This window comes from Pipra filicauda, unplaced genomic scaffold (genome assembly GCF_003945595.2).
Source record: "Pipra filicauda isolate LSUMZ 115617 unplaced genomic scaffold, ASM394559v2 scaffold8_size5757611_pilon, whole genome shotgun sequence".
In the NCBI taxonomy this organism is placed as follows: domain Eukaryota; kingdom Metazoa; phylum Chordata; class Aves; order Passeriformes; family Pipridae; genus Pipra; species Pipra filicauda.
In genome coordinates this window covers 1,672,731-1,694,752 of record NW_024105087.1, presented here as the reverse complement: position 1 = coordinate 1,694,752, position 22,022 = coordinate 1,672,731, and the positions used below count along the sequence as shown (strand labels likewise).

Below are 22,022 nucleotides of genomic sequence, written 5' to 3'. Positions count from 1 at the left end.
TCACAAAGTAAGAACTTCCTTTTATTTTTAAGCAAGACAAATAAAGGACAGGTAGAATTTACCTCAGGTAAGGATCTGGGGGGCAGAGGTGCTTCTAGACATGTGTTAGCTTTCAGTTCCAGTCTTTCTGTATCTGATGCAACACTAGAAACATCAAGCTTGGCAATTCTCTTGTCGGAAGCTCCAGCAGGCTCTGGCACACGTACATTTGCATTTTCCACGGTTGTTTTGGTTTCACTAACCTTTTCTTCCTTCACCTTCTTTTTGCCTTCTGAATCTGGTTGAGTCACAACATCTGGAACTGCAGAACTCACTGTTTCTGGTAAAGTCAGTTCTTCCTTTTTCCCATCCACACTTTCAGTATCTTCGGATTTTAAAAGCACAGATTCAGGTTCCTTCTCTGTTGTTTTTTCCTGCTTTGTCACTTCGCTTTCATTGGAGCTACATTCCTTGTTCCTTTCTGCAAACTCATCTGACGGTAAGGCCATACTACTTTCATCTTTCAAATCAACAAAGTCATCTTCATCTTCCACCTCTACTGTTGATTTTTCCAGTTCTTCTGGACTTGTAGGAATTTCTCCTTCCAAAGTAGTTTGCATTGCTAGAGAAGTAGCAGTGACAGCAACTGTTTCTTCCTCCACCTCGTCAGCTTTGCTAGAATCTTCAATTGCTTCAGCTATTCCAGAACTAATTTCTGAAACACTGGGCTTTACTGTTCCTGGCTCTGGAGAAAATTCCACACAAGGCACTGTTTTTAAATCCTGTGTAGTATCCCTATCTTCCCCCTCTAACTCCTCCTTATGATTAGACACTGAATGAGTTTGTTGGTCAACATCTGATGAGTTATCTGTCTCTTTTTTTTCAGTTCTGTGCTCTGTATCACCATCAATAATGCAGGAAGGAACAGTAGCATCTTCTTTTAACTCTAAAGATTGTTGTTTTTCCCTGGTTTCAGCTTCTTTGCTAGCTCCAGAGATTGTTCTAATTTGAGTTGAAGAACATCCTTCACCTCCTTTCTCTTGGTACTCCCTGTACATTTGAGAAAGACTCTCTTTGTGCATTTCAAAAGTTACCTAAAAGAATAGAGTTGAAAAGAAGTTAAAAATTATATATTAATAACTGTTTTCTCGGGGAGAAAAAAAAAGAAAAACAAAACCAAAATCAATGCTGAAATCACAAATTTATATTGGATACTGTCTTCATGATAAAAAGCAATTTCACACTGGAGATAAGAAAAACTTGCTCTCAGTTGAAGTTAAGTCTATCTGTTATTCCAGGAAAAAAAAACAAAAAAAAAACAAAACAAAACAAAAAACCAAAAAACTAGACTGATCCTAAGGACATCCTAAGCATAACATCCATAAAATTACTAGATTTGAGTTAACTGACAATCTCAATTTTTTTTGTGAAGGGGGACATTGTGACAAGTAGCAGAGTTTTCACATCATTTTAGCACCTTGAGTATGCTCAACAGTCCACAAACATAACTAAACTTTTGAAAACTTTTTTACATAAAAAAGTACAACCCCACAAAGTCAGAGCAGAGAGAAGCATGTAACAAAGCCAAAATCCTGAGGATCTCCAAATGATACCTAAAATTCTCCAGAGGACATTTCATCTGGCGAATGGTATTCACCTCATCTCAAAGGCACATGAGAACAGCTGCACAATCTGATTCAAATGAAAAGACTTTTCTACACGTCAGCTGAAAATATTATTATTGGTTTTAGGTATCTAAAAAATGTTCTAGATACAAAAATTCATTTCATACATACTGATAAAACTCATTTGCCCAAATAAATAGCTGTGTTTTAAAAGAAAATCTCACTAGACTAACTGAAGTTTTTATTACACTGTTATTCAATTTAGTCTATCCATACCTTTCCATTTAGGATTTAGATTTATCTTCCGTAACACAAGTGTTTATTTATCCGTAAGCTTAATTCTCAAAATTTTCCCAACATAAGCTTCAGCTGAGGGTTTGTTTTTTTAAATTTTCTTTATCATAAACATTTTCCATAGACAAACTAGACCAGTACATCCTACTAAATACATGAACACACATTCTCTTACATACTCAGCTCATTCATTTGGATCTCACCTAAAAAATCCATGTACATGGTATTCAAAGTGATTATTAGTCAGTAGGAATATTTTTGCTTAAGATGATACAGAGAAGTCAAAAAAATAATTTGACAGGTTAAAAAGATACTAGAAATTATAGATAACAAATCAGAGAGAAGCAAAGAAAGAGCAAAGGCAAAAAGAAATATTTTTAGCAGGTTCTGCTGTCAACATTAGCATTTTAACATACTATTTTCTCCATCAATCAAGAATATTGAAGTACTGTAGAAGCAGTGTACTATTCTAACACATGATCTAAAGCATGTTATTTGTTCAAGTTGATTTAATTGAAACGTTGCTCTTTCAAAATAGAACTGGGATATTTTATCCAATTGTCTAAAAAGAATAAAAAAAAAGGTCTTCAGGTACAAGCGTAAATGATTACAAATGACTGAAAGTTCATCCATCTGTCACAATGGATCTGTAAAATATTTGATTATATGGTATTGCTAAACAAATTGTACCGCAATTAGCACAAAGCACAAAACAGATCATGCTAATAAGCCGTCCCTTGCACTTTTCATTTGTTTTCCAGAACATGACTAGGCAAAGCTGCTACCTTTGGTCAAAATACTGCTTTTCTGAAGAAGGAATCTTAACAACTTGACCTTCTCTTCAACTACTTTTCCCTCTTCTCTTTCCCTGTTGCTTCCTCCATTTCCAAAACTACTAAAATGTTTTATTCCAGCAAGCATTAAAGAGGCATTTGACAAATAAAAATGCCTTTGATTGATTTCAGCAAAACTTATATGTACTTCCCAGAAAGCACACCATCCCACAATAATTGGAAGTGTGAACATCCATATTTTCGTGGATCATTCCAGTGTAAGTCTCATTAAACCCATATGCAGGAGTAAAAGCTACCAACTTTATGGCTTCTCACCTTCCACTCCATGAAAACATTCTACAGGGCTGTCAACTACTTTTGGAGAAATGTAGTTGTACCTCAGTTTGTACAATGTTAGACATACTCTTTTTTATAACACTGACTTTTTTCTAGTGTGTTACTCATCCCATCCCCTTTACAAAAACCTACTGCAGCTTCGGATTTTTTCTTACCAACCACATATACTATCCTGTTCACAGCATTAAATCAATCTTGCTTGAAAACAAAACAAAATCTGTTCTCCCTAAATTCAAGGTTGCTTCTACTCTCCTCCCTCTCCTCAGGATCCTCCATCATCTCATGGTTGCTGTAGCCAAGGCTGCCTTTGACCTCCAAATTTCCAATAAGTCCCTTGTTGTTGGTGAGTATGAGTCCAGCAAAACACCTCACTGGCTTCTCTATCACTTGGAGGAGGAAGCTATCAGTGTACTGAAGGAAATTCCTGGATTGCTCAGGTCCTGCTGCATGGCCCCTTCAGCAGAGATCAGGCCCACGAGGGCCAGAACCCGCAAACATGATGCTGCTGCTCCCTGTCTGTAGGGAGTAGCTTCTCCCTCATCTGCTTCTTCTTCCTCATCAGGTGACCTGCAGCAGTCACCCACTATAACACCACCTTCACTTGTCCTCCCTCTAATCCTAATCCAGAAAATCTCAGTTGGCTCCTTATCTATCCCCAGGCAAAGCTCCATGCACTCCAACCACTCCCTCACACATACAGGGCAGCTCCCATTCCTCATCTCCCCAGTCTGTACTTCCTAATGAGCCCATATCCCTTCATTGCATCACTCTAGTCCATGGAAGCCATCCCACCACATCTCCAAGATCCTAACAAGATCGTTATGTGCATGTCATACTTCGTAATTACATTACTCATAGCTCCAAATTTTCTGGTCCCTCATTAGCAACTTTGCTGGTTCGTTAATAAACATGTCATAGTCAAGACTTCAATTATTCCTTATAGCTGAAGTTCTTACTGCCTCGCCAGCAATGAAGTCCCTCTGTCTCCAAGTTCTTTTCTTCATATCGTAAATTCTCATTTAATCCTAAAGACACTTGAAATTTCAGTGCTGGAAGGAAAGTTCATCTAGATCTAAGATTCCCTATTTTTTTAATCCAAACCATCACAAAAGTAAATTCTATCTAAAAACTACCCACTGTTTTGGCAAGCAGTGAAAGTTCACAAGTATGAATGCTACTGACTGTACAGGTTAGAGATGCAACCATATTTGCAGCAAGTTGATTTTTGCACAGGTATGGTCAGCAGCTAAAAACACAATGTATGGTACAGGGATGCAATATAGTATCAACCAGCTTTATCTGAAACAGGGAATAGACAATACTTTGGAAGCCATTACAGAGAAATACTGAAAATGAAACGGTGCTCTGCAGGATTGTTAACTGTTAATTAATAAACCCCCCCAAAAAAGACCAGAGAAGGTCAATACAGACAACTTATCTTTACAGATGGGCAATGTAAACTTATGGGGAAATAAATCCGAGCACAATCCAATGAGACTCTACATCGATTTCAGAGCAATACAAGAAACTGTAAGGAGAGAAACACTGGTAAAGAAAATTAGACAGTACAGAACTACAGGAGAACATCACTCCCCATAAAAAACAAAAATCCATATTACAAGGACAGCAATTTCTACTTTGATCATAAACATCAGCAAGAATTCATGTCATAATGTATTAAATAGTGTCCTTTCAATAAAAGTCGAATTAACATAGCAATGCACAAAATTACACAGACTACCTGAAACAGCACTTTTCTAACAGGCATTTTAAGGTTGGGGTTTTTTTATTTATATAAAAAAAAGAATATAAATTTAAGAAATACTGCTTTGTAAAATCCAACTTTTCATCAAGCCTGAACAAACAGTTCTGATCACTCTACTAATTCCTAATTAGGTTTGACAGGAAACCAAGAAACAGAGGTACTGCAAAGAGGCACTAGACAATTCTTCCCCACACTTCTGTTGCATGACATGGCATTTATGAAGCACACAAGTCCACAAAGCCAAACAATACACACAACAAAGAAAACACCTAAGGTTAACAAAATCAGTATTGACAGAAATGTAAAATGAAGTAGAAATTATGATTACTAAAAAGAAGTAGACAAACACAGTATATAAAGGTATTAAAGATTAAACATTAGGATCTGCATGCACACAACAATTTACAAGACAACTGTTAGCTTGAAGAACCTTAAATGTACGTAAGTAATTTTTTATTTTCCTTAAGGCCTTTGCAACTGTAAAGCTGATAATACAAAATTAATTACTAGAAATTGTTCTAAATTAGTGAGCTAAAAGGCCAATCATTAATCTTCACCATCATCTGATGGTTAATCCATAGCTGTCTGCAATGCTTGGAATGCATCTCTACGCAGTACTAGTAAAGACACTTGCGAGCTAATAACTGCAACATTTGCCTCTGTCATTAATTTTAACTTAATTTGACATCCAACATTTACTAATTGCCAAGGAGAAAAATTAGCATACAGCAGTGAGAAAGGATAAAATGATTGACATACACAATACAGAACACAGAGAAAATATTTTAACTATATGTTAAGATTTTGTCCTTCTTTCCTTTATCAGGTGGGCGAATTCGTAGAGTAGAGAGGGGAAGGGAGTATCTGCCAGATAATGATATACACTGTTGTTTCCTTATAGAGTCTGCTCAGTGCAAACTAGCTCCTGTGCTGCTGACACCATCAATAAACTCTTCATAATTCCAGAAAGCATTACGACTTTTTAAATCTTAACAAGGACTTTATTGACCTGTTTTTCCACTTCTCCTCTAGTAACACTAACTGTTCAAAAGTGCAATCCAATCTCTAAACAAAAACAGGCCTGTTTAGACAGGACACACCACTATCCAAAGATATGCAAACTAATTTTCAATTGAGCAAAGTAAAAGATACAAAGGTACTGTGTGTACCATACACTGACTTACAGTCTGTAACCCACCAACCTGAGTAATCCCTGGGTTATGTCTGACTGATTCACAGAAGAAAGCTAAGAAAAGCAAATTAACATATATTATGCACGACGCTACCTATGAGAGGCTTCTAGGAGTCTAAAGTTCCAACAACAACACATTCATTGACATACAAGGTGGGGGGAGCCACTGTACCAAGACAGTTTCATGTACCCATATCTTGCATTTTCATCTAAGTAGCAAAAATTTTGCCTTTTTTCCTCATCTTGAGAAAATAAATAAGCACACAAATAATTTCTAGATTAAGAAAGTAAGCACTAGTCAATATAATTCATAAAAACCTTTGCTTATCTGAGAGGGAATTTCACGTATGTTGGCAGCATTTTATTTTCAAATCCAGTCAAGGTATAGCCTACCGCTACATCAGCACACAATAATAAATTCAAACTGCATACCAAACATCTACTTGCTCATTTTCACTAAGGCAACTATTGCTTTTCATTTGTTTAAATTGCAAGACATGAGCATGTACTATCTTCTCAGGTTATGTATTTCCTCACTATCTCAATCCCTGCCACCATTCCCACAGTTCAGTGAACTGTCAAATTCTACTTTGTGCACATTTGATATTTCGTTATTAACAAAAATATTTTGTAACTAAATTCAGCATTTACCACTTTGCATTGCCATAGGGCCCAGCTTTAGGTCTTGTGCACTAACTTTGGCCATCCTTTTCCAGTGTCTCCATATATTATTGGCAGCCCTGCAGCAAAGACTCCAGATCCATCATTTCAGATAATGGTCCAGAGACCTAATTCAGTCCCCACAGCCACAATTTGAACACAAGGAGCTGGAAGTATGGAGGAGGATTACTTCAAACTGCAGCTACAGCTGCTACAGCAAAGAAGGCTATTAACAATTCCTGAAGCTGTTCCAATGATGAGAATCCCTTCTCTCCTCAGGTCATCTTTACTTGAGAAGACTATTTCATAGCTATTTGCCTTTTTATGCATCAGCTCTTTTCACTGCAAATGTTTCCTCAATTCTTTTTGAGAGCTCTGGCACTTTTCAACCTGTAGTAAATCCCTATCACACTCTTCTCCCAAGGCTTCTGTGCAGCTGATCCTCTTTCATAAATTCTCAGTTTACCTTGCTCGCTCTATTCCTATCCCCATTTCACACTTTGCTTTCAGTTTGAAGTAGTCAAATTTTAATATCCTGCAGCTTTATTCATGATTCACTCAAACCAAGTGAATAATAAGATGAAGGAGCTCCCCATTGACCATACACACTGCATGTGTAAGAAGAGCCCATCCATAGTGCAGATCCCTCTTCCCAACTATTCTGCCTGCTGAACAATGAAAATGCTTTGTTCCCCTGGAGGCATTGATAAGGAAAAGCCTGCCCAAACACCTACTACAAAAGAAGCTGTAACAAGGAAGCACCTAGTCCAAGTGAAGGACTGCACCATCAGGACACATCCTGGAGGGTACATAGCTCTAAAGGAGGCTGTACATTCCAGTCTCCAAGTTCCTTCTGCTCTCCATAACTCAGGTGACACCCCTGAGAATCATTTTTATCTAGAAAAAGTAACATTTATTAAAAATATCTATTTACACCATAAGAATGAACATAATATTTAATGATTTCAAGCATGCTCTTTAATTTGCATCTCCCCCAGCTTTCTTTCATTGATATACTGGGCATGGCACAACTGAAAACCCAAAACCTGCAGTAGTACAATGACCCTCTTGGCTAGGTACCTCTGCTTCCCCTCAGGGCAATGCAGACACACTTTTCCGTGGACTGAAAAAGATTGGAAGTCTTGAAAATGCACTAGAGCTAAAGATCCCTACTGTGGGAGACCCTACTGCCTCCAAGATAGGGAATAAAAACAGACAAAAAGTCCTCAGTAACTCAAGAAAGCCAGTGGGATTTGAACTCCAGATTCTGATGGTCTCTTATCTTCTAAAACTGCTGAGCCACGTTCACTTCTCTGCAAATTAGTTCTTTAATTGCCATCATATATTAACTCCTCCACCAGCTAATCTTTGTTGGTTTTGCCAGTTTTCCCTCAGCAGACAGTGATGAAAATCTGGCAAACACAGCACACATAAATGCTGTGTACACCTCTGGATTTTTTTTTCTCCCCTCTCAAATTAAACGAGCAGGGCACAAAAGAACACACAAATTTACTTAACACTGACCATGTTAATTACAACTGTACTTCTTTAGACTGAAAATTAACAATTATTTAGAAATACATGGTATGCTAAAGTCACACCACTAACATTTCAGGGTTATACTTCTCATTTAGATCAGTGAACATAATTTTTCCACTTACACAGCAAGAGAATTGTGGTTTACACATATTAACATTTCTGAGTGTTACTGAATGAAAATTTCCTGAGCTACTAAAAACTAAAAATCAGAAATCACCTGGATATATTCTCTTAAACAGAATCACATGGTAACATGAATCAACTTTTAAGCAGTAAAACGTATTTAAGGGCATGAAATAAGCAAATGTTAGTCTTCCCAGTAGTTTAAAGTGTTCAGGTAATCTAGGAGTCTATTATACTGTGTAAATCATTATATTCTTTTAAAACTTGGGGAAGCTGAAAGGTTAAAAAGGCATGCTTGTCCACCATTCTTTACTAGCTTCCTATTATTATCCCCAAAATCATTGGTCCTTTTTACAAAGTAACATGGCTAGACAGATAAAATCTAAGGCCCAACTAGCATGGTTGCAATGTTTAAAAAACAGAAGTTCTTATATGCTTTCATAAATTTAGCACTGGCCAGTTAGAACAAACTGGAGTTGTGAGTTAATTTTTACATTAATATTTTTTTTTAACTAGAAGCAACAGATTAATCACCTTTGTATACGCTGTGTTAATATCTGCAAAGCATCAAAAACCAACATGGAAATGAGCAAAATACCTGAGTAATACTAAGAAATTTGGCTTAAAAAAGGTTACACACACCTACACACCTTCTAAATTCTGAGTGCAAGGAAGCCAATGTAGTGCAATTATGCTGGAAAAGCCGCTGCTGCTTATAAAGCATTGTGCAGCTGTTGGAGGAGAGGGTTACAGTGACAAACAGCTTCCCTGCTACAAAGGTGGCAGGAAATCTATCAAACTGGACAATAAAATTGCAATTGAGTTTCTTTGGCTTTTTATAGCAGCTGCATGTATCTTGATGTGTAGCTCTGCAAAACCTATCCAATTCTGTAACACTAGTCCTTTATGTACTAGTTCTTTATCATAGAATGGTGTTATAAATTAGTGGCAAGAATGGGCACAGAGGGCTGTAAAAAGGAAAAATAAGCAGCAACCCAATACAATTAGAGATGAAATAAGAAAAACACAAATTGGTTATTCTCTTAGCAATGTTAAGGAAATATTTTTGTTCCCATAATTCCCACATTACTTTGAAAGCATGCTAGAAATCAAAAACATCTGAGATGCACTTAGCATTGAACAATTTGCCCACTGAATTATGTCTACACCATGTTATGTGTGAATCTCTATGAATCTCAATAGAGGTATAACAAGATACAAGACTACTTTAAGTAAAATTAGAGGGATTAAAAATTCATTATAATCAGATATTATTATTTGTTTATAAGGACATTTTCAAGTGATTAGTAAGATTTTACCACAAAGAGCTTTTTTTGTGATTTATCCTAATTTATGTTAATGTAATTAACGGATAGCTATGAAATATCATCTAGTTTTGTATGTCCAGTTGCATAAATTGTGTGTACTATTTTTAAAAAAGTTCAAACGGAAAATGCATAATAAAGGTGAAATTTTAGAACTGTGATTATTGCATCATCATTCATATCACTATTGTCAAGTTAGTTTCTGGGTGCTTTTGTCATTTAAACATTTTCATTCAGGCTTCTGGAACTGGACAGTATTAGTATTGATGTCCAAACAAACTGAACTCTTTTATGAAAGAGTCCTCCAAAATCGCACCACCACGCTGCCGCTCACTCTGCCCACACTCACACGCTTCCAGTCTTGCCACTGTTCAACTTCCTCTGAAGCAAGTTGGAAGAACAAAGTGACCTTATATATTGACCAGAAAGTCAAAGTTAGACTTGGGAAAACTAACAGGAAGTTACTTCTCCAGCCACAGGATACCTCACTATGCCAGGAACCAAAAATGAGAAACACAAAGAAGGAAGCAGGTCATCTTCTCAATCACTACAGCATTGCACAAAAACACACAGCTTTTAAAATATAAATAAATAAACAAAACCACGTTATGTACATCTCTATTTCTTGGTATTTTCTCAAACTGCATTGGGTTTTTTTCTTGACATTTGGCCATGGCATCACAACATAATCTTGGGTTTTTTCTCTAGGAACTCCAGACCATTGATTAGCCACATTAAGTCACTGAAGAGAATGACCGAAAATCCATAAAATCATTTTGACATAGATGCTGTCTAAATGAGATTTCCGACATTACATTATCTCACAAAAAGAGTCTAAGAATAGAACTACAGATTATAAGATAACATGTTAGATAATTTCTAAGTTCAATACACCAACGCTCTGTGTAAGAGTTAGCAAGGTGGTCTACCTTCACTCACTTCTCCATCTTTCCCCAGGGACAGTTCCCCAGCAATCACACAAAAGCTTTTAATTATGCCAGTTTCTCTAAAAGTACATTAGGGTTCTTTACTCTGGCTGCAGTTTGCCACTGTACAATCCACCCACGCCTTTGCATCTTGGGGGAGAAAAGAGGAAACTATTTTTGAAGACTGCAGAGCCGACACAAAAGAATATTAAGAATGTTTCAACAACTAATATGTGATCTCTGTAAGGATTAAAATTTGGCCTTAGGTGCTTTGCACCTTAATTCCATTTAGCTAAAGCAACTGCTTAATGAAATTATTTCACCCACTTTTAATATATAGATTTCTACGTTTGTCTCCCCATTGCCCAGTAAACCACCATTGAGCTATGAACACAATAAATAAACAGAGCTGCAAAATAATAGTGTTATAGCTGTCTGTAGAGACTCATATTTTTTGAGAAAAGAAATGATGTAAAATCAAGGATATGAGAAATGCAAACAATTCCTTAGAATCATAAAGTGATCTTTAGGATTCAGAGATGCCCTTGTCACATTGTTAAATTGCACACGTTTAGAAATAGGTAATCTATAATTGAATTAATCTCAAGTAAATATTTCTGATAACCAGAATAACCACAAGGCCCCTACTGGTTTCACTCTTTTGTTCAGGATAAGGTAGTATAAAATACCTTTTATACTACTGTGCCTTGTTTGAAAAACCACTAATAACTTTTATGATGTAATTCTGGTTGTAATAGCAACAAAAATCAGACAGAACAATAACAAAGGGTAATAGTCTCATTCATACTGCAAGGATTTGCGTTCTCACCCTGTATTCCATGACAGCTTAACAGCTGAAGCATCTGTCTCAACTTTAATTTCTTTGCTTTTTACTCGTTTGTTTTACAGCCTTTTGATGTTACTAAAAGGTATTTTTATCTATGAGTAGATCCGGTGCGCCACCTTGTGTTCCTGTTGTTACTAAAAAGCAAAACCAGCACTACAGTTTTTCAGAAATGCTCCTGAAATTTGATTATCTCTTTTTTTGGTATCAGGATAAACTAATACCATCCCAATTTGAGCAACAACAACAACAACAACAACATCTTTGTGTTAAAACAACAAAATTAACATTTAATTGTCATATATTTCAAAGTTATGTGCGGTATCATATAAAACCACGGGGCTTTCATTTAATTCCTGACCTTCACTTCAACACTGTCACTGTATATATAGCACTTGAAGGCTCTAAATCTAATTACACAGCATTACAAAATTTCCCAACTCTTTCCAACACCCACCTTTGAATGTGTGATCGACAGTGTATCCACCCAAACACGCCAGCCACCCCACTCATACTTGATTGCATGGTAGAGCAAAATTCGAAAGATGGTATACACCATCTCAGTTATCTTCTGTTCCTCAGAAGTCTTTGGATTAAAACAGCAAAGGGAAAGCATCCACTCCTGCCACACAGAGCACTGCAACAAACTCCTGCAAAATACACACACGCTATTAAATCAAATTTTAAAATATATCTTAGAAATATACGTCAGCTAAGTCAGGAATTCAACATGTTTTAAAAAATTGCTACATGCAAGCTTCTCTGATTTTATATACTGAAGACTACATTATAGAATTTGCTGAACAGCAATGAAGCTGTATCTGCTTAATGAGTTTAATTCACTAGGAGACCTTGCTACTTATTTTGTATACTTGTGCATATAGCAAGCTATCTTACCTCCTGTTTTCTCTGCTGTTATTAAAAAGTTTAATCATATCTGAGAGAAAGGCTCGCCGAACCTCCAGAGTTTCTGGGCACTGTGGAGAATTACGTATCAGGATTGCAATAACCTTCAAAATCTCTGTAAAACAGTTCAGGAGTAACAATATATTAGTACTAAGTACAGCATAAAACACAAGGCCTCTTTCAACAATGTTTGTACAACAAAAGCTACGCCACGTAAAAAAGTTTTATACTCAGGAAAAGCACATCTCTATTTGAGTAGAAGGTTTAACTAACACAAATCCCTTCCTCCAAGACTTCTCAAACCTACTCACCATGAGACCTATACAGCTAAAGAAAATGCAATCCAACTTAAATTACTCTGAACTAATTTTTAATTATCATGTTTAAGCAACACAAATGTTTCTGCAGGACAACTGACAAGCTATCAGAATCTGTCAGAACCTTTTTTAAAGGAAGCTCACATAAAAAAAGCATCCTTTAGAAAATCAATATATGAGAAAAATGTGTAGATTTTGTTCTAGCTTAGTAATACTAATTTTCAAAGTATGTGACCAACTTCCAATTATACTTAACAGTTTCTGCTATAAAAAAATTGATACAAAATTTTTATCTCTTATGATCACAATGTTTTCTATATTTTTAGGAGAAAGTCATAATTGTGGGTACATTGCACTTTTTGAAGCAGTGGGGGAGTCACTGTTCTTGTTACTTTATAAGAAGTTACCTTTGTAAATTAGGGTGCAATTTGAACACAGTCACTGTGACAGTTTCAGTTCATCTTGAACAACTTCTTCAAGGAAAAATTTCTTACTTGGTAATATTAATACTGATCTTAAAAAGGTACTCTAGAAGTCACTCTTCCTACACCTAGATAATTCTAGACTCATAACTCAGACTTCAAATACTCTATACTAACCACAGCAGTGACTGCCATCCTCAAAAATCTAAAGAGAAAGTAACAGAAATCCGCTCACATCTCTTGCTTCATACAGATTTACCAGAAGGCAAATGGCATAATGCAACCAGATCTCTTCTCTGCATCTGCTTTGCTTTCCTTTCTCTTCCCCTACTTTCCACATGAAGCAACTCACAACTGTGACCTATGTTTAATGACAAAGCATCTATGAAAGTGAAAAATCTATTATTTTTCCAGAAAAAAAATAACTCCCAAAGCTATCATAAGTCCATTATATTACATCCAGAGCATAATAATAATGTATATAACTCATGAAAAGAGATCAGTGTTTTCTCTTAGTTCAAAAGACATCTAAAGTTTCATATCAAGATATGAAGTAAGCTAACCAAAACAGTGAGCAGATACCTTTCTCCTATTTTCCATGTAGCATTGTCATACTGAATGTAATTTAAGATGAAAGCTGTTTCCCTATTTCAGGTAATTTAGTCTGACATTACTAAATAATGCAATCAGAATTTTGCTGGAACCTTAACATATATTAAATCAAAGTATCCTGTGCATGCAAGTCTTGAAAAACCATTTCATAACATGACTGCACAGCCAAAAAGGCTGAGTTATGAACTACATACACATTTAGACATATAAAATGTCTTTTAAAAAACTATAGAGACATAATTCCTAAAAAATGCACATTATCTTTCTTTTAGTATGAAAGAAAATGTAAAACTCAGATCAGACATAAGATGTATGTATTAATAAGATGGATGTAATTAATAGGCTTTTTAATTGGTGGGGGTTTTTTAAAGCAGACTTTTCTTAAGGCAGCACTTCAAAATGTGTATCATTCTTACGAGGATTTTGTATCTTCACTGTTGAATCTGGGTCAGGATGTTGTTTATGTATCACTTGAGTGCAAATCTGTTCAGTCAGAATCTAGCAAGAAAGAAAAAGATGCCATATCAATGTTCACAAAGACAGCTTATTGAAAAATATCTGGATACAGCACAATCATTATTTCACCATCGTTCTAAAAATCATCCACAACAAAACCCACTCACTGTCTTTCTTGATAATTTATTTCATTCTGTTCTTAAAACTCTAAACTACTTTTTTTAGCTTTCTCTCAAGTGCATACTGCTATTTAAACTACACTGGAAGATAAATCTGAGTCTAAGCAAGACAATTATCTTAAGGCAAGACCACTGCTATAATAAAATTCCACATATATATGAGCATCTGGTTGAGACATACAGGTTACTTATTATCTAGACTTGTTCATAATGAGCATAACCAAGCTAAGGGGGTGGGGGGGAAAAATCTCAAGTAGTGAGCTTTTGGGGGGGAAAAAAGCAGCAGTCAGCTGCATCATGCTAAGGTTTAATGTCATCTGGAACATATCAGCACAAATATGTAAGTAATTTTCTAACAATGTCTTACAAGTAATTAGAAAGATTGGATCTTAACTACAGTGTATTACTACCTCAAATAGGACATTGTATGTGGTCATGGTGAATAAGCTTGTCTGAAGCATCAGCCTTTCAGCCAACAAAGAGAACAATCCATGTCCAAGCATGACTTCAGCTTTTCTCCTAAAATAGTACAGAAAGATCAAATAAACTTATGCATTCAACTTGCTTTAGGGGGAAAAGTTTAAAAAGTGTGCCTCAAGAAATAAAAAAATCCCTGGAAACATATTTTTCTTCTTTTTTTTTTCTTAAGTCTTTCACTTTTGGTTAACGAAAAGGTCAAGGATTCAGATTGTGAAAAGACAAATCATTCCCTAGAGACAGCTAACTTTCTTCCATAAATAAGGTCCACTCACTCATGGGCCCAAAAAGTTGAAACACAACTATAGGGTTTTCTTGATAAACACTAAGGAAAGGGCATCTTTGTCCTCATTTCACCCAAAAATGCAACCATGGACAGCAATCTCAATAGTTATCTACTACTGCAGTCAACCTGAGACATACTAAACCTTGTTCTCAGTAACATGGGGTTCAATCTCACCAGTCCAATTCTTACTATTGATTTCAGTGGAAAAGGACAACTTGAAAAAGCAGGAAGCCATACTGCAAGTAATTATTAAATGAACCTGGTAAGGAAGTGATAATTCCTGGATACCAGTTGCCAATAACAAGGAATTCCACCACATCAGAAGTATATTTAGTGATTAACCTCCAGTGTAGCTTTTTCCCCTTTACATACAAACACGTGTGTATACACACACATTAAATAATATATAGACAAAATAATATATAGAATTTATGTGTCACATCCAACCTTTTTCCCTTTGTTTTTTGGGAGGTTTAGTTTTAAGACCTAAACCATGTCATCGAAGTACTTACTTTGGAGCAAGATGCTTTAAGAAATATCCCATCACTTTTAGAGCTTGCACTCTGATGCCTTCACTTTGTGATGCTAAAAGCTTGTAGACAACCCTAAATGGAGAAAAGACAAGTCTTCCTAAGTAATTGAAATACACAGCAATTTTTGGAATGAAAATCAACTGCAGTTGCAGTAAATGCAAATAAATTTTATCTGAGGCTAATTTAAAAGAATATTAATAAGACTTAAAAAACCAGCACGACATTTCTCTTAACAGCACAACAGTTCATGATATCACATTATATCATATTTCAATATCTCCCATGTATTAATACATAAAACATGCTATGAAAGGCTGCTGCAATTCCTATACTGAAAGCTGTCTTAATCTGATACTTTATCCAGCAAACTAAGTAAGCAACTGTTTTGGTATAGATGTGGCTGGGTAGGAAGAGCCATGTACGGAGGGGAATTTATTAATAGCACTAATATTTGACATCTGCACATGCTGTTGCTCCCTCAGGAGGGATAGAGAAAGGCACTAAGAAGGCATTCTTCTCATTTCACCTACATCAGCTTCTGCTCCTCATCTAGTTATGACAAGGCTCTATACTCACTTATGATTCTCTACCAAGGTTTAAGAAGAAAGCCAAAGGAGATGAGGAGCATGTCCATAGCAAAGCACTAGGCTTAACTAACTGAACGGTTCCAGCTGTAGCTTTCCCAAGAAAGAAAGTGGGAGTGTAACTAACACAGCAAGGAAAGTGTCCATGTAACTGATGAAATTCTGGTAAATTAATAAACAATTGAAGTACAGTCTTACAGCGGGAAGTGTCCAGTAATTAACCTTCAATATATTTGACATTACCAAGTCAATCTGTAATACTGCACAAATCTCATTACATGTATCTATGCCTTCCACTCCCCGAATAAAAAGAAAGCAAACTGGTATTTTCTCTTAACTTCTCAAACATTTATCTGCAGTACATTAAAGCTTACTCTTTTATTAAAGGAAGCTTAATGTGAAGAATAACAAATGCAAGTTTTTGATCCTTCTAAATCTACCATAAAAACATAAGACATCTAAATGTACTTATAAGTTACATCTAATTTCTTTCACAGCTCACTTTTTAGACAAGTAGAGTCTATGGGCTTATGCCCATGTCCCTACCTGATTCTAGTTGGGCTGTGGTTCATACTATTCAACAGATCTCTCTGAATTTGTGAAATACAATTTAGCTTATACCTACATGGACTACTAAGCTCTTTCTGAAAAAAAGAAAATATTAATTTCCTAATGCTCCATGAAATCATACTGGAACAGGAGGCACAGTACTCAGCTTTTACCGTAAATATGTTCTGATAAATTTTTTTAAGAAATTTGTATCATTTTACTAGGGGGAAGGAAAAAAAACACACCTACCTAATTTAAACAATTCTTGAGACTTCCCAAAAATATTCCATGTTACAACATGGGATTTTAGATCAACTGTTTTTAAGGAGTTGAAAGGACTTCAAGGACTTATCTATACATAACTGAGCACTCATCACGAGTTATATACCTTTGCTTCTATACACCCAAAAATAATAGTCAGGACATCTAAACTAAGACCAAAAAAAGATTTAGTTCTATACCAGAATTAAAAATAAAACCTAAGAGTGATTAAAAATCAGTTATTTATAACAAATATCCTGGAGAAAGCTGCAACCACAGCAGCTACAGAAGAAAACAAATAATCAAGCCTACAATGCACTTTCATTCAAGCAATATAATCCATTTCTCTGCTTGTCTTAACAGAACAGTTAAGGGTTACCTATTTGCATAGGAAAAAATTATTTTTTTATTATACTTTTTTTCAGTGCATCAGTGACTTTAAAATTTTTAATTTTAAAAGAACTCCAAGTGTTTCTAAAGGTTTTTTAAATTATTTTTAAATTTCAGTTATACAGTGTCTTAATTCCAAAAGGTAGATGTATCAAGAAGCATACAAACAATCCACTAAGTGACTGGAAACAATACAGGTGAAAGAACTGTAACAAATGAGACAGGAAAACAAAGTGATTTCTAGCTGTGGACTCGCTATTCATATTGACTTGCTTATATACTTGTTAATAAAAGAGAAAACATCTACTGCTAGTTGTTAAATAAAACCAAACGTATTGCACTAGAGACCCAACAGGACATTCAAATACTTCATTATTTAGAGTTTTTATTATTTTCCCATGCATAATATTTTACCATAAAAGTGAAGTCAAATATCAAGAAAATAGGTTTATAAAAAAAAAGAAAAAAATCAGTCTAGCAGTAAAAGGGAAGAAAACAATTATAAATATGCCTAAATGCAGTCTCTCGAGAAAGGGGAACTGAAAAAAATATATCTATAAATAAAGGTTAACCAGTAGGTGCAACTGAATGTATGAAATGAGACTATGCCTTTACACAGTGAGAGAATTACTACTCCACATATCCTTCTAGAAATAGTTCTTACATTTGTTGGCCTGTTGCAATTTTTCCCCCACTATGCCCAGGTAGGTTCATTTTAAATTAGAGAAGTTCAATACTGTGACCACCCTGTGAGAGCCACAAGACAAAACCAGAGTCATAACTTACTCTTCTAGTAGATTTCCTCTTGTGCTTTTACTGCTAGAAGATTTTCCTATTTTCCCTGGTTTTCTCTCAAAATAGCATTATTTTTCTCTTTGTTGGAAAAAAGACTGCAAACAACACATAGCATAAAGTGCTAAATTGAAATAAATACGTTTCTTCCGCAAAAGTCCTATAGGAAAAAATCTTTTTATCCTATAGGACTTTTGCGGAAGAAACATTTTATGTTATTAGATTAGAAGATTAGAAGACATCTGAATCAATTTTTGTCAGCCTCCTTTCAGTTCTAAAACATATGTAAGAATGGGAAGCTAAAGACTAAGCCCTGGTAGATGAAGACATCAATGTATAGACTACAAAAATTGATCACAACCTTAAGTGTGACTGACAGCCTGGAAACATTAAAAAAACATACCTTATTGACAATAAATCCAACATCACCTCTTGTCAAAATGAACACCTGGACTCAAAAATCCCCCAAGACGAGGAGTCTAACATTGCAACACATACACTGACTTGGACCTTTCAGATTTCACGGGAATTCTCACAAGCACTGTTTTCTTTTTTCCCACTTACAAAATTCAAACTTACTGTAATCCATTCCTCTGATCAAATGCAGGGATCATAGAATTGGGATGCTCTGACATCAGAGCAACAAGCAACTGCAAGACATCCATTAGATTGTCATCCTGTTGAATAAAAGTTAAAAATTTGAATTCAAAATGGATGTACACCAGAACATGGTTTTGGTTAAAAGAACTGCTACAAAATATTTCAAAATGATGTGGAGAGTAATCGCAAACTAAGGACCAAATCAACTAGGCCAGGATCAAAAGAGCTACAGATCTCAAAGGCAAGCACAGAAGAAAATATTACAAAGAATATACTTCATTTTTTAGGGTGAAAAGTGATGCATCTGTGTCTGGGATGTAGGCTTTGACAGGGAATGGATATTTGCACTATGCTATTTCCTTGCACACACATGCTCATCTGTTTGCACGTGTGTTTCCCAGTCCTTTACTGCACAGGAGCTCGAAAAAAACTGCTGCACATTTTCTGGGGCACGGGGTGGTGTTTAATGAAAAAACAAGTGTTCAAGCCAGGAAAGAGAACTATCACTACCTGCCACAGACAACATTTAAAATGGATAATTCAAACTGCTCATTAAAGTGTTCCATACTTTTAGTTTAAAGCACTCTAAACTAGAGTTTATTAATTTGTTCCATGTTCACTGTAATTAAAAATAACTGAAGAAGTAGCAAAATGCACCTGTCTTTTCCCATTCTTTGTGGTATTAAAGTGAAAGCTCATTTCAAAACAAACAAGTGAACAAAGCTGTAAAAATAAAAGTCCACAAAAAAACCCGCTGTTCAACACTTTTGAACAAATACTGATTCTTTCCCTATTAGAAAAGCAGCTTCACACCCCCTGAACAGCTCTGTTCAAGATGATATTATAGACTTACATTATAGATGCTACCACTGATGAATTAGCCCTATAAGAAGGCTGAATTTTACTTTTTTTGTTGATGTTTTTCTGAATTTACAGTTAGATACCTAAATGCGTGGGATTCAGCATTCATGGATCTTTTAGACTTGAATATGAAAACTGCTAAGATGTTTAAAATATCACGCCCTCATCTGAAGGCTATATAAAGCTTCTGCTACTTCAGCTCACTTTCAGATGTAACCAAGAGTCTTATTTCTTACTTCTCCATATAAAGTAGAATGACTTGAATGATACTACCAAGTAGTAGTAAACAGCACAGAGAATAAAAGGAAAATATAGGTGCAAACATTAAAAAAAAGAAAAAAATCCATACTGCTTGAAATGAAGTTCAATTAATTCCTTATTTTACCCATTTCAAGCACCCTTACAGAGATGAGATCAGTTAGATTTATGTCCCCATTTCCCTTGTCTTTGATGTTGCATCTGGCATAAAGTGCCTTTTCCTGGTGCTAAAATATGAAGATGCAGATGTATCAGTGGTAACCAACATTTTCTCCCAATTAAGTTTATATGCTTCTCTTAGATGTCATTAACATACATCTTTATTTTTTAACGCATGTTTTCAATTTTACTGCTTTATTTAAGAAGTAGAATAAAAAGGAGAGAAAAACAAAACAAAAAAAAATATTACTTAGGCAGCCTAAACCAAGGTTTTGACTCTTTTTTTAAAGTCAGTCTCACCATCTGTTTTTCTGCTTGGTAAATTGGTTTGCAGAACAACATAAGAAACCATTTTGACTTACTGGCTTAATGAACTTCAATCTAACATTGAACATAGTGCTTAAATCACTTGAAGAATATTGGCATATCAGCACACTAAAGAATTGGACAAAGGTTTGCTACTTCCTCTGCAGAGCCATCTTGTGGCACAAAGGAGGTTATACTTGAAAATATTCAAATATTTGGTGGTCACAAGCAGCAGTAGTATGCCATTCCTCACACACACATCCCCCAAATTAAAAATTACCTCATGTATAGTGAGCAGATAATTGAGGATAGCCTGCAATTCATCTTCTTTTATTCCATAGTCCTTTAAAAACAAACAGGTTTTAAACGCCATCTTTCAAATACAAAAATACTGTTCCCAAAAAAAGCACTATTTTAATCAATGATTATATAACACAGCAAGTACTACAAGACAAATTTGTTTTCACTCAATACTATATAACAGCTTCATAGTACGAAGGTAGCTTTTTCCCCACCCCTAAAAGTACCCACTGAATGCTATAAAAGTGTTTTAAGGAAATTTTAACACAGGCATAAAAATAAGATAAATAGCAATATATATAATATATATATATAATAATATAGAGTAACACATGTTAATTGATACAGTCAATTTGATCCCAGAGCTTCCTATTAATAGAAGAATTAAGGTGGCAAAGAGGATTCAGAAGTAGACCTGGAAGTTTAATTATAAGCCTGTTAGCTATGCCTGTATCTGCGTTTGCTTCTTATTTTCCCCTACAGAATCCCATCTTCAGTTGCTATCAACTTTGAAGAAATCTAAATAAGTTATGGCATCTATGCCAGGAATATGCCTTGAGGTATATTTTGTAAAAATAAAATAAAAACCAACAGTTTTTGATAACAAGGTCAAGGTAGGGAAAAGCAGCCTTCTTCATTTCTAGGGCTTTTAATTTTTAAAGCAAGTCTTTAATTTCCCAAAAAGATTTTGCACCACTGTGTACAAATAGAAAATTTGCTGAGGAATCAACCACAACCTTTTCTGATGGACATGCTTTTTACTGTTGTGCAGGCCTTGGCTGGGGTATGAGTTTCTTCACAGTAGCTGGTACAGGGATTTGTTTTGGTTTTGTGCTGAAAACAGTACTGATAACACTGGGATGTTTTTTTATTGCTGAGCAGGGCTAACACAGATCCAAGGCCTTTTCTGCTTTTCATACTGCCACACTGGTGAGGATGTTGGGGGTGCAGGGAAGGCTGGGAGGAGACACAGCTGGGACAGGTGACCCAAACTGACCAAAGGGATATTCCAGACCATATGGCATCACGGTCAGTATATAAAGTTGAGGGAAACAGGAAGAAGTGGGGGGATGCTTGGAGTGATAGTGTTTGGCTTCCTAAGTAACCGCTAAACGTGATGGGGTCCTGCTCTCCTGGAGATGGAACACAGAGATGCCTGCCCAGGGGAAGGGGTGAATAAACTCCTCACTTTGCTTGTGTGCACAGCTTTTGCTTTCCTGTTAAAGTGTCTTTATCTCAACTCGAGCAACGACTAGCTGTTGCTCTTCTGATTCTCTCCCTGATCCCACTGGTGGGAGAGTGAGCAAGTGGCTGTGTGGTACTTGGTTGCTGGCTGGGGTTAAACCACAACAAACCTTTTGAAACTCTACCC

General features: G+C 35.8%; 1 protein-coding gene across 2 annotated transcripts in view; it reads right to left on the bottom strand.

Annotated features, from left to right (window-relative positions):
- LRBA (LPS responsive beige-like anchor protein) overlaps positions 1-22,022 on the bottom strand; it is a 402,048-nt gene that overhangs the window by 319,965 nt on the left and 60,061 nt on the right. For both annotated transcript variants that reach the window (XM_039391039.1, XM_039391040.1), the window contains exons 15-22: positions 20,631-20,693; positions 18,746-18,843; positions 15,570-15,662; positions 14,705-14,813; positions 14,076-14,157; positions 12,300-12,423; positions 11,860-12,052; positions 63-1,073 (exon numbers count right to left, since the gene is read on the bottom strand). In XM_039391039.1, the coding sequence (XP_039246973.1) occupies positions 63-1,073; positions 11,860-12,052; positions 12,300-12,423; positions 14,076-14,157; positions 14,705-14,813; positions 15,570-15,662; positions 18,746-18,843; positions 20,631-20,693 (1,773 nt within the window). The remainder of the gene's footprint in view (positions 1-62; positions 1,074-11,859; positions 12,053-12,299; positions 12,424-14,075; positions 14,158-14,704; positions 14,814-15,569; positions 15,663-18,745; positions 18,844-20,630; positions 20,694-22,022) is intronic.